Here is a 13,181-nt window from a genome sequence, read left to right as displayed (position 1 = left end):
ATTATAAACTTTTGCCTTTAGAGTGAACTTTTCAAAACAAATATTTCACACCCCTTTCCTTTCTGAAATAAAAAAATAAATGAAGAAAAACCTGAATTACTTATTTTGTTTGGTTTTGTGACCTCAGCATTGCTGTTTACTAAAGGTAATGAAGGTAAGGAAAGAATAATGGAGAAAGGGAAAATGCAAATATTTGGAGTATAGATGAAAGGAAATGTATTTTTATGTTAATTGCCAAGTGCCTATAGGGCATTCAAAAGAAATTGTCCTTGGAAGGTGCTGATGATAGAAACTCCCATACTAAGAGAAAATGAGTTCTAAGCGAGTTAAGAAAGAAAATGCCCTTAGATATTGAGGTCTAAGCCGTACATGCAGGGAAAGTAAGATGGAAAGAAAAAAACAGTGATGACGTTAAGACAAGGAAACAATGACGTTAGTGTGAGGAAAAAATGGTCAAACTGTGGAAGGTGCTAAGGATGTGTTACTCTTGGTCAGATTTCTGGGACTCCTTTTGATTCAATGGGAAATTTTCAAGTGAAGAAATGTAACTTTTGTTTATAGGTAAGCCATTAAGCACTGTGCCATTCAAGAGAGACTTCCCAGAATATCTTAAAAGATATTCTCTTCTCAGGCAACTTCTCTTGAGAAATAATACAGTTAGATAGACTGAAAAGTCTTGAGACATAGAATATAGTTGTTAAGTCTTTCTACTTTCCTCTGCTGTCTTTTATATGTAATTTTAATGCAAACAGGCAGAATTATTTTTGTTCATTTCTTGGGCTGTACCTCAGCAAGATGATCCATATTAAAACGAAACAAAACAACAACAACAACAACAACAAAACAAACCAAAAAGCCCAGTATGCCATTGTATTAGCTTATTTTTTTTTCGTGGAGAAATTTCACCTGATAGTCCAAGCAGGTTTTAAATCTTCAAATGAATAAACACATTCTTTGTAATGCATACTTCCTGGGGGACTGTTTGGCATGATTTTTCAAGAGTGTCTTTTGAATTCAGCTAGTCACTTAAAAAACAGCCAAATCCACAGCATACATTGTATTAAATTTATTAATGCTATTAAAAGAGAAAAAAGAACTGATTTCTATAGCAACATTTCCCTTTCCCTTCCCACGAGGAAGAACACTATAATTCATATCAATCATTTATTGCCCCATTGAAAATTACCACCAAATTTAGTACCTTAAAACAACTCTATTTTGTCTAGGCCATCTAGGCTGGACTCAGCTGGGTGATTCTTCTGATTTGGGCCAGGCTGGGTTTCTCTCTGCTACGTTTATGTCTGCACCCAGTGCTTTGGCTGCCAGCTTGGCTGGGGGCTAGCTAGTATAGAAGGGCCTCGCTGAGCTGAACAGCTCCTCTCTCTCTCAATGTGTTCTCTTTTTTTCAGCAGGCTAACAGGATCATTCACATGGTGGTTTGGCAGGCTTCCAAAAAAAGAGGAGCAGTGTGCCAGACCTTCTGAAGCATAGGCTCACCACATAAGCCGCATTCTACTGGTCAGAGCAAATATTAAGGCCAAACCAGAATCAGCAGGCAAGGGAATAGACTCCGTTTGTGGGTGGATTGGAGCTACAGTCATATTTTGAGGAGGCCTGCATAGAAGGAGGGGAATAATGAAAGCCACTTTTGTAAACAATCTACACATATTATTTCATTCTCAATTGTCTATGGAGTGAGTTTGTGGCTCGGTGATATCACAAAGGTCCTAACTCTCATTCTGCTTTTGCAAGTATAGACCAAATTCAAATTTTGTTGAAAGATATCTGTGCTATAAGTAGTGTAGCCATGTATTTTGTGACTTCTCATGGACATAGTATCCAAGTCAATGGTCTTTCCTAATGTTGATATACCTACAGCAATCCACTGTTAACTATGGAGTACAGTTAGTATAATAATTAAAAAGAAGTAGCCACAATTGTAAATTTTGAGCTGAACTTTTTTCCTCCACATGCAGCATGTATACCCAGTTTTGAAAGACATAGTTTATTATTTGCTGTGATTTCATTTAGAAGTTTCTCAACATGAAGTATAATGAATGCTAACTCAAGTTTAAGATGGATGGCATCCTGTGACCATTTATGGACATAAGAAGGAACATTTGAAAGAGAGTCATCGTTTCCATCATTAATTTGCTAATTCACACACAAGGAAATGACTCATGAAGACTTTAGCTCCCTTTGTTTCAAAATTCATTTTCTTCAGTTTGCCTTTGCCTTAGCTGAATGGGAAAGATTTGTCAGTTGAGTAAAGATGCTTCGTCTCCTTCAGTGGTGCTACGGGAGTTATTAATTAGGTTTCTGAGTTTGGCGCTGCTCTTTCCTGGTCACCGTGATGTGTCATTGAAACAGACCCATTAAAATGAGTGATGTGTGTTGTAATTTCATTAGTGTCATCAATAATGTATTACACTTTCCTTTTAGTAGTCTCTTTGTGTTGTGTGTGGGTCAGGATGACTGTATGAATTACATTTATAAGATCCAAATTGTTACAGATGAGGGAAGATAGGCATGAGGGTGGAATTAATGTTATTTTAAACACGATAACTACAAAAATGATTTCAATTAAATAATATTTTAATTAGGTCTGATGTCTCTACATGCCATACTGAGATACATGTTGTGTGTATGCAAATAAGATGGTGATTTATTGAATTAATAACACAGTCCATTCTCTCTACAAGGTAACTTTCTGAACTGGACTAAGGCAGGTGTGTGTAAGAGCAGGAATGGTTCATTAAAGAATATAATTCCTTAGTGGCTATAAAAGGTAGACTGCTAACATGGAAACTTTTCAAGTGTATTTTGTTACTTTCCTTCTACCCTGTTTTCCTGCCAGACATGTGACTTTTGACTGGTTATTTGCCAATTCCCAGTCTACTTTAAGCTGAAAAATATGACCCATCATTGAGAAAAGCAAGATATATTTGAGTACTCTGATATAGGATATGGGTTTTTTTTTTAAGATCTTTATTTATTTATTTGACAGAGATCACAAGTAGGCAGAGAGGCAGGCAGAGAGAGAGGAGGAAGCAGGCTCCCTGCCGAGACCCCGATGTGGGGCTCTATCCCAGGACCCTGAGATCATGACCTGAGCCAAAGGCAGAGGCTTTAACCCACTGAGCCACCCAGGTGCCCCTGATATAGGATATGTTATTGAAATCTTTTAACTCCATTTACTTGAGATTTAATTCTGAAGATTTTTATGAGAATACAAAGAGCTTTTGGCTTAGAAGCTTCCAACAGAATCACTGATCTAATTTAAAATATTTTCAAAGGCAAGAATCATTTGCATATTAAAAATGGTATAGTAGCTTGTCTCCCCAAGAATGATCTGGGGGTACTTAGAGTTAATGATTGACTATGTAAGAAAGTTCTGAGAACTAAGAAATACATGAAAATGTATGTGATGAAATGTAAAAACATGGCTGGGCTTTGTCTTCCATTCAAATATTAAAACTAAAATACTATGAGAATACTTTTTTGAGAAAGGGTTCCAAATACAGAAATTTATTTTATATAGGTGGAAAGCTAAATAGTACACATTTAAGGGTGCCTGGGTGGTTCAGTGGGTTAAGCCTCTGCCTTGGGCTCGGGTCCTGGGATGGAGCCCTGCATTGGGCTTCATGCTCAGTGGGGAGCCTGCTTCCCCCTCTCTCTCTGCCTGCCTCTCTGCCTACTTGTGATCTCTGTCTGTCAAATAAATAAATAAAATCTTTTAAAAAAACAGTACACATTTAGGACACACACACACACACACAAAGATAGGAAAAGATGAGCTACTTCTGGAAATCAGTAGGAAAAATTATTTTTCTCATGAAAATTTACAAAAGATATTTTTGTTATCCCAAATTTGTTTATAAGATAAAGCAATCTATCCAGGTAAAAAAAGTTCTATCACAATAAAGATCATCTAACTTAAGCTATATCTGCAGCTCCCCAAAATGAAAGTTTTCTCTTACATTATGATGAAAGAATCTGGTTACTTATCTTCAAGTAGAATCTCAATATTTGTAGTTTTATGTTGATTTGTATCCAATTTGGGTAGAAATGGATATGAGTGTTTATCTTACATAATAGCTTGCCACAGCTTACTACTTGAATCATGTAGCATATGGAAATGTGTTTAGCTCCTCGTGGAATTTCACAAACCAAAAAAGGATCCATTTCTATTCACTTGGCTTGTTTACAGCCATTATAAAAGTATGTTACTGTGTTGCTTACTATTTAGAAAAAGCAAATGTTGGCACACTACAGACTCCGTTGGTCTTTAAGAAGTACATGTATTGCTTTCCACTTAAAAAAAAAAAAAAGAGAAAGAAATTTTATTTTTTTGTCTTTTAGACCTAAATATCCTTTTAAGGATTTTTTTTTATTCTTCTACCTTATTACCCTTCTAGATACTTTATAGTAATTTTGCTGAAATTTTAGAGATATATATATTAGAGATTGTTCTCATGATTAAATGAATTGTCACTGAGGGATTAATCTTGTAACCTTTTATAAGCATGTTTTATTAATATCTTATCATTAAATTTAATATTAATAACATTTAACATTTAATAACCATAGAATGTATATGTAGGGATGTATTTTGTACCAGTAGATTTTGAAAATGTGGAAAGGTCACTATACTAGTATAAAAATTATTAAACATGTTCTCCATAATATATTAATTGCACTCATTCAACTCACTTAAGAGGCAGTTCTGGATAATGAAGATTATAATACTTTTGTTTATCAGCATGCTTAAGAATATGCCTTTCAGGAATGGGAAGTATTTGGTACAGCTTTTCAAAATATCTTTTGCACTCTTACATTCTGAAATATATTTGCTGTGGACTATTTATAGTTAAACAGAAAATTTACAAAGTAGAAGGAGAGAACTTAAAACTATTCTATTATACTAATTTAGTTATTCTTATTGCAAACAGTATAATTTATATATAAAAGAGTACTTTTAATTAATTGAATAATTAAATATATTTTAAACTTTTTAATCCCCAAAGATCTCAGTTACTAAGTAATTTTTCTTTATCATACACACACACATTTGGTAGGTATCCTGACATTAAAACCCCACTCCTTTTTTAAAAATGGCAATTGAAAAAGATTATGTAAAGATGAAAAAAGTAACTTTTGTATAGGCTGTGGCAGGTAGGAGAATACATGTGACTATCTGAGGCAATTTTATCTCCATTTGGAAAAATTCCATGGTCGTATCAATGTTCCTCTGTATTATTTGGTTTATTTCCTACCCTCCTTAATGATGTAAAAGTAGTAAAACTAATTTTTATGGAAATTGTCATGAGGTATTTCACTAATTCTCACTATTTTAAGTTATTTTCATAAAATAAAAACTTCTACACATAGAAACATGTACGTATGGATACTGTATGTATGTACATGTATAATGGGTTACATGATTATATTAGCATGGTTGAATGGCTTCTTCTGACAATCTCTTTAATTTTATAAATACTATGGAAGTGGCAGAAGGGAAATCTCTGTTTTAAAAAGAGTGTTCTAATTGTGGAAACAGATCCAAATTTTTCTCAGAGTACAATTTGTGACCAGAGAATTACATGATCCACTTGCCACTCCGTTTGGAAGATGTTTTTCTCCCTCCCATATTCAGGGAATATATGTTTCTTAAAACAAATTTTATACCTGAATTCAAGAATATTTGGAATCTAGAAAGTACCTTTCTTCCTCTGCTCTATTTGTATAATGCCAAGTTTACTCATAGGCACAAAAGTAAAGGATCTTGGATTATTAGGGATAGTTCTCATTTTAAATTATCTGTTTTGAAAAATTCAATGAAATAGCTTCTGAGTTTAAGGATATTCTGTCCTACTGCCACCCACTATGTCAACTTAAAATTCTCTCCAAAGACAGAAATTTAAGATAGTTTTATTCTTAAATATTTAAAACTTAAAATGCAAAACAAAGTGGATTGATATAATTTATACCAATATGATTGAGGATCTACTAAGTTCCCATCATTGAACTAAGCCTGATAAAAAATTAGGTAATTAAATCACCCGACTGAAGATGTCCTGTATTCACAACCCTAAATGAGACCTGATAAAGAAGTAATGTCTTCCTCAACCCTAGTGTGAAAGCAATGATATCATGGCATATCCTTGTAAATATAGGATGCAGTGTCACATAGCAGAGAAGAAAAGACACTGAAAAGATGGGGAAGTCCATATCGTCAGAGGCCAGCTAGATACATAAGGAAAAGAGGTGACTTGTACGGTTCTGGCATGAGTGATTATGTAGATTACGTAAACCACAGAATACAAAGTGGGAAGTTTGGGAGAAGCTGAGGTAGAGTAGTTTGGAGGAGATAGAAAACAAGAATTCAGAACTCTTCTAAGTAGAGGTTAGTGTCAGGGAAAGCATAAGGTAGCTAAATCTACCGTGGCCCTTCATCTTTCCAAAATTAACCATCACTGTGTAATTCACATCTTTGTCACCTTTCTTCTGGACTAAGTGGTCCTCCAGGCTTTATATTATGAAGTGATCATGCCAAATAAAATCTCATAACCTTTCTCTTTTGCTTAAAATCTTTCATTGCTTTCTTACGCCTTTTAGAAAAAGTGAGACATCCTTCACTTGGTACAGAAGGGTCACTAGGATGGCTGGATATCTTCTCCCAGCTCCTCTATAGCTGCCCGCTGGCCTTGCACATTGTTCATACAGAAACACTGACATTGATTTACTGGTCAGACCAAACTATTTTAGAAATGTGTACCTTTGGCTATCCCTCCTGCATAGGGTGCTGTCTCTGCTTTCCACCTTGTTTCCTTTCCTAAACCTTTGTAACCTGTGACTCAAGAAGATGCTCAAATATTCTCTATTATGAAATTTTTTCTGACACTTTTCAATGGCAACACGTCATCTGTTATCACTACACCTTTAATTTTTAATTTGATAGGCACCTGTATTTTAATTATTTATATCTGCTTCTCTCATCAGACCATGGAATTTCACCTCGTTTGGGCTGGGAATAAGTCAAATGATGTAATAATCCATAGTTCTCTGCCAAAATGCATCTCTTTCTATCTATTAATGATAATAGATTTGCTCAAGGCCAAATTCTTCTTTCTAAGAAATTTGGATAAATTTCAGGGCACCATTTAATATACACTCCACACTTATGAGAAGATAGTATTCTAAATATCAAATATATACAAAAGAAGAGAGAATGTATAATACATTCTATTATTCAGTTTCAATTATTTTTAACTAATGGTCAATCTTGTTCCATCTGTACTGTCCATGGCTCCACTCCCCTTTTTCCTCCCAAATATTTTGAAGTAAAATCCTAGACACGATATAATCTTTCATTTGCAATATTACTTTATGTATTTCTAGAAAATAAGGACACTTCTTGAAAACATACCGATAACATCATCACACCTAAAATATTAACAATTCCTTAATATTAACAAATCTCCAGTTAGTAGTCAATTTTGCACTGCTTCTCATTCTTTAAACAGTTTGATTAAAAGTCTGGTAAAGTCTATACTTCATGACTGGTTGATATGTTTCTTTTGGTCTAAAGCAGTAGCTGTCCATCAGGGGCTATTTTGCCCTGTCAGGGACAGTTTTGGCAGTCTGGAGACATTTTTGGTTTTCACAACTTCTATGGACTGAATGTTTGTATCCTCCCAAAATATATGAGTTAAACCCCTAATCCCAACATGGTGGTATTTGTAGGTGGGGACTTCGGGAGCTAGTTAAGGTTAGATGAGTTCATGGAGGTGCAACCCTCATGATGGGACAAATGCCCTTATAAAAAGAGGAGAACACACAGGATCTCTCTCTCTCTGTATATATATATATATATATATATATATATGCACCATGGAGGGACTTGTGAGAATGGAAACAGGGAGAAGACTCCAACCAAGAGCCTAGCCATGTTGGCACCTTGGTCTCAGACTTCCAGCCCAAGAGCTGTGAGAAATAAACCTTTGTTGGTCAAGCCACTCAGTGTTGGTTGGTATTCTGTTACAACAGCCTGAATTCAATGACACAACCAAAGGAGAGAGCTACTGGTGTCTAGTGGGTGGGGGCCAGATACTGCTAAACATCCTCTAATGCATAGGACAACTGCACACAAAAGAATCACCCAGCCACAAATGTCAAGGAGGTCGAGGTTGGCAAACCTTAGTCTGGAGGTTTTTCCTTTACCTATTTTTTTATTGCAATTATTTGTGGAATAAGCAGGGTGATTTGTCCTAGAGTTTCCCATGGTTTCCATTTGCTAATGACACATCATTGCATCATTTAAGGTATTTCTCTGTCTCTTGTATTTATTAGCAATTAGATTTAGAAGCTTCATCAGATTCAGATTCAACTTTTTCAGCAAAACTACTTCATTCTATTTCACAGATAGTATTGTACACTTCCATGAGGGGGCATGTAATGTCTAATTATCTCTCATCACTATAGGAAACTTGATGACCCATGTCTGCATTCAATTCATGAGAGGTTGGAAAATGATGATATGGTATTTTTATAATTTCTTCATTTACTGCAAATGTCACTGTTTCTTGGAAATAGTTATTATGATGTCCGATATGAAAAGAGCATTGTGCCTACGACATTTACACATTCCTTATTTCTCTTTAGAAATATCCTGTACCACCTTGATGAGAAGACAAGCCAGATTTCAATCCTCCTGGAGGCACAGGAGCGCTGCCAGTTACTTGCCTCAAATGAGAGCCTTCAAGAAGCCCTGTCCGAGGTGCTGAACAGCATTAATTCGGCTCAGGTTTACTTCAAAGCAGGACTTGATGTGTTCGAGGATGTCTTGGCTGGAAAGAACTGAGTAAACTCTCAGCATTTTAAAAAGTTTGTTTACAATTCCTCAAGCAAAAGCTCTAATCTAACCGGATTTTCTGACATTGAAGACTTTCCCCCCAGTGACTTTTTATACAAGTCTAAAGCTATTATGACATCGTGTTTTTAAATGTACATATAAAAGAGCATTTTGCACATTTAATATTTTCTTATATCGACATCTCTGAATATGTCAAAGCAAGTTATTGAAATAATCCTTAAGATTTATCTATTAAAAAGAAATCTGCTGTATTTTTGTATATATAAAATATGTGGGGGGAAAGTTCTAAGATGTTCTGGACAATCTTCACTCCTAGGGATAAAACATATAGGAATGGAAGTTAAAACATATAGGAATGGAAGCTATTAATGACCTAGTTTCTGAATAGAAATGGAGAGTTGATATGATTTCAGATTAACTTCACCTAGTAAGTATTCAATATGAAGAATTCAAGTATTCCGACTGACTGATTGGTCGACCAAAACCACTTTGAATGTTTCTATTTTATGAAATGAAGTGCCTGTTCGTAATACAACTAGGTGTAGTAATACACTGGTTATGAAATTGTATTTTTAAAGTATTAATGAAAAAAAAGAGCCATAAACATTCCAGGGGAAAATCTCAAAGTAGTTGCACAGAGCAATTTAAATGCAAATTTTTTCCTAACAACTTATAAGGTGACTAGCTTTGAAACCCCTAATTTGCTTCACTTGATTTTGTACAAATTTCAGGAGTGATATATGTCTTATGAGGGAGAAAATATTTCTGATTTCTTCTGTTGGTTCTGTTGGAAGCACTGAAACCCAGCTACTCTAAAATGAAAGCATTTTGCATCGCTATTCCTTCTTGTATTTTTTTTCTGAACCTCCTTCCTGTAAGGCGGTTTTAACAGAAAACCATGTAATTTCCACAGGAAAGTAGCAAAGTTTCTCTTTGAAAACCCAAACTATCTTGAAAAGCATCAAATTGCTATTTCTGCCACTGACAAAAAGGACTTACAATGAAAGAAATAGTTGTTTGATCAATGGAAAACTTCTTAATTCTGTGAAGAGGCTTTTGATATTTTTCCTTCTTTATCCTTCATTGTGACTAAGATGAAAGTGTAGCAAATATTCATGCTTCTAATTTTATGCAGGAAATACAGTGTTACTACAAGAGTGTGTCTTTCCCACACTTCAGTTTTCTCCTGTGGAAAATGAAGTTTTTCATACTGACATTGTCATGAAATGGCCCCAGCATCCACTGTTTCCTCAAAAGCCCAACATTCTGTCTGTTCAGTGACAGTTTGAACTTTGAGCTTTATCCTTAGAAATGTTCTTTTGCTATTGAATAAAGCAATTCCCCTTAGGAAATGTACCCTCAGTATATTTTATGTGAATTGTCTCCACCTAACACAACACCCAGACACACTTCCCTTTGTAGATACTCCACCAGAGCAACATTACAGCCAATGCTTGTATGTCGAAGTCTCCAGTTTTTATGGATAAGTGTAAACCTATTCTTGGTTTAAAGAAAAGCTACAGCTGAGGGGAAAGAATTAATCAGTATTGATTAATTGATTTATAAGGGTCAGCTGTTCCTATCATACATAATGCTGATATGCTCAAGGCAAAGAGGAGAGTTGATGCAATTAGCTGGATAATTCAAGCAGAAATCCATTTTCCTATGAATTGCCTGTGTGCGCATATTTCTAAGTGACAAATGAAACTACCTTACACCTTTTTTTTGAAACCAGTGTGCTTGTTTGAAAATATCTCCTATGTTGAAGTATCTACAAGGAAAAGCTAAGAGGATCAGCTTCTTGCGTGCCTCAGTGTCAGTGTCCTGATTTCTCTTCCACAGAAATCAATAGCAGAACAGAGGGGAAAGACACACACAAACACTGTTCAGGGCCAAATAAGAGAATGCTTTCTACCGAAGGATCCTCCATATTTAATCAAGCTTTCATGTGTTCCTTCTAGTTCTTTGTTATAGTTGAAGTTAATGTAAACCAAAAGACATTTTGAAGATGGAGCTGAATTTAAGGCAAGCAAAAGAAAATAATCATTAGTTTGGTAGTTTATTATTTGAAAGCAAAATCCTAAGGAAACTCACTCCCTTAGTTGGTAAGACTGTCGAGAGCACAAAATACATGTTTGTACGTTTTGTCTAAAGATTATATACCTACGTAAACCACATTGCATAGATAAAAATCTCAATATTATGTATTCTCCCTTCTAGATTATATATTTGCTATTTGAAAAAAAAAAAGCTAAAATTAACTATGTACTAGTGTGTTTTTATTAGTCTATTTAAGAGATTATGTGAAGAAAGTAAATTATAATTAAAACGGATGTCCACTAATTCTATAGATGCTGCTTTAGATCTTCGACTACAACAAACCTCTTAACTAGAACATCACTGCTATGGTGTTCCTCTAAATTTATATCATTTTAATTTTTTTCCTTAACAAATCCAAGTAAATAAAATCCTATGCAAATTAATTACAAGTGTTTTTGGTGAATTGATAGTAGGTTCAAACTGTTGCGGAGATACCTGGGTGGCTGGTATTTCTCGCAATCCTTTGCTTATAGAATGGTGCCAGGGCACAATGAGTCACAAATGGTTACTCTCCCAAGAAAATATGGCATACATTCACCACTTAAATTTGGGTTCAAGAAAGGTATGCTTGAGCTAATGCCCTTTTTGGAAAAGCGGAAGGTGCATGAAAAGAAAGCCTGAGACATTCTGTCTAAGCACTAGGGAATTACCTTTAGCCAGGGAGCAATGTCACTCTCATCAGAGGCAGTGCGTGAAGCCAGTGATTAGCAACATAATATAGTCCATGGGTTGGTTAGTAGCAAAAACACTAAACTAAAAAACACTGGAATTTAAGTTTCTCTGCTTTTTCATGCAATATGTCTAGTTCTCTTCCCTGAGGTGCGAGAGCTACAAATGTGTTTTGTTTTTTTGTTTTGTTTTGTTTTGTTTTTCCAGTGTGTTCTATGTAACTAGCAATTTAACCAGAGGCTATATGGGATGGAATCACTGCTTTTAATTAACGGTTCATTCACTCTATGACTGTAGACGGAACTGTCTATAGTTCCCTGTCCCCACAGGGAACCCAGGAAAAGGACACCAAGACTGGGTACTTGGGAGAAATGGAGAGAGTCTCTACATGACACCAGGAAGGAGAACATTGAGTAAAATGCTTCTCAGAGAGGATGTTTTAGCTTTGTATTAAATTAGCAGTCTAAATCAGTATTTCCCAAAATATGGATTTGGAGGAGTAAGGCCGAGGAATGCTCATCTTTAGCAAGATTACTCAGATAATATTCAAGTACACTGAATTTTAAGTTTAAGAACCTCTAATCTACACTGATCCTGGGTCTTGAGAAACATTACTTGGTAATATATGTAAATAAAGAGTCACGATAACAGGAAGGACCCAAAACTTTGCTGTTAATGGCAACATTAGAAGAGACAGAGAGAAACCATTGCATCTCTCAAAAAAAAAAAAAAAAAAAAAAAAAAAGATGCAGACACAGCTAACATCTGTGCCTACTACATGTCAGGCAGTATTATAGACTTTCTCACATATTTGTTTCTTCTAACTGAACCCCCACAGTAACCCAGTTTAGAAATGAAGACATTTGGTTGAGCGACTTGTCCAAAATTCCACAGCTAATAAAAATGGCTGAGGTGTCTCCATGCTGGGTTCTCTGGTATTCAGTCCCGTGTTCCTCACACTGAGTGCTGCAGAAAACATCAGAAGAATTTTTTGGTTATAGAACGTGATGTAACTGAAAATTTTAGTGTATTTCTGCGCAACTGATCAGACTGTGTAGCCTGCCATTTTACTAGTTTAATTAAAGAGTTTGGAGAAACAAATTACATCATTCCCTATGATGTTGGCCCACCCTAGCAATGGTGGGCGTGTGTAGCTAAATTAGAAGCTATCTATAAAAGCATTAAAAATAAGTGTACCATCGTAAAATATCATGGTAACTAGATGAAACAACATAAAAAGAGACGAGGAGGCACATATTTCACAATTTCCTCCTCAAAATGCCTGTATAATTTTGCTGAAAAAGAAGAAGAGCAGGTGCTGTGATTTACAACCACAGTTTTATACCATCCTTAAAGGTTCAGAAAAACTGGGGCACCTGGGTGGCTCAGTGGGTTAAGCTGCTGCCTTCGGCTCAGGTCATGATCTCGGGGTCCTGGGATCGAGTCCCGCATCGGGCTCTCTGCTTAGCGGGGAGCCTGCTTCCTCCTCTCTCTCTGCCTGCCTCTCTGCCTACTTGTGATCTCTCTCTGTCAAATA

The 13,181-nt window shown here is 35.6% G+C and overlaps 1 protein-coding gene across 2 annotated transcripts in view; it reads left to right on the top strand.

The window, feature by feature from the left end:
- The window catches only part of NAALADL2 (N-acetylated alpha-linked acidic dipeptidase like 2), a 1,087,900-nt gene extending 1,075,507 nt beyond the window's left edge, over window positions 1-12,393 (top strand). For both annotated transcript variants that reach the window (XM_059391522.1, XM_059391521.1), the window contains one exon: window positions 8,665-12,393. In XM_059391522.1, the coding sequence (XP_059247505.1) occupies window positions 8,665-8,863 (199 nt within the window). In that variant the 3' untranslated portion in view covers window positions 8,864-12,393. The remainder of the gene's footprint in view (window positions 1-8,664) is intronic.
- Window positions 12,394-13,181: the final 788 nt, after the last annotated feature.

The sequence above is a fragment of the Mustela nigripes genome, chromosome 2 (genome assembly GCF_022355385.1).
Source record: "Mustela nigripes isolate SB6536 chromosome 2, MUSNIG.SB6536, whole genome shotgun sequence".
NCBI classification, from domain to species: domain Eukaryota; kingdom Metazoa; phylum Chordata; class Mammalia; order Carnivora; family Mustelidae; genus Mustela; species Mustela nigripes.
The sequence above is the reverse complement of the archived record's forward strand: the minus strand, read 5'-3'. Positions and strand labels throughout refer to the sequence as shown.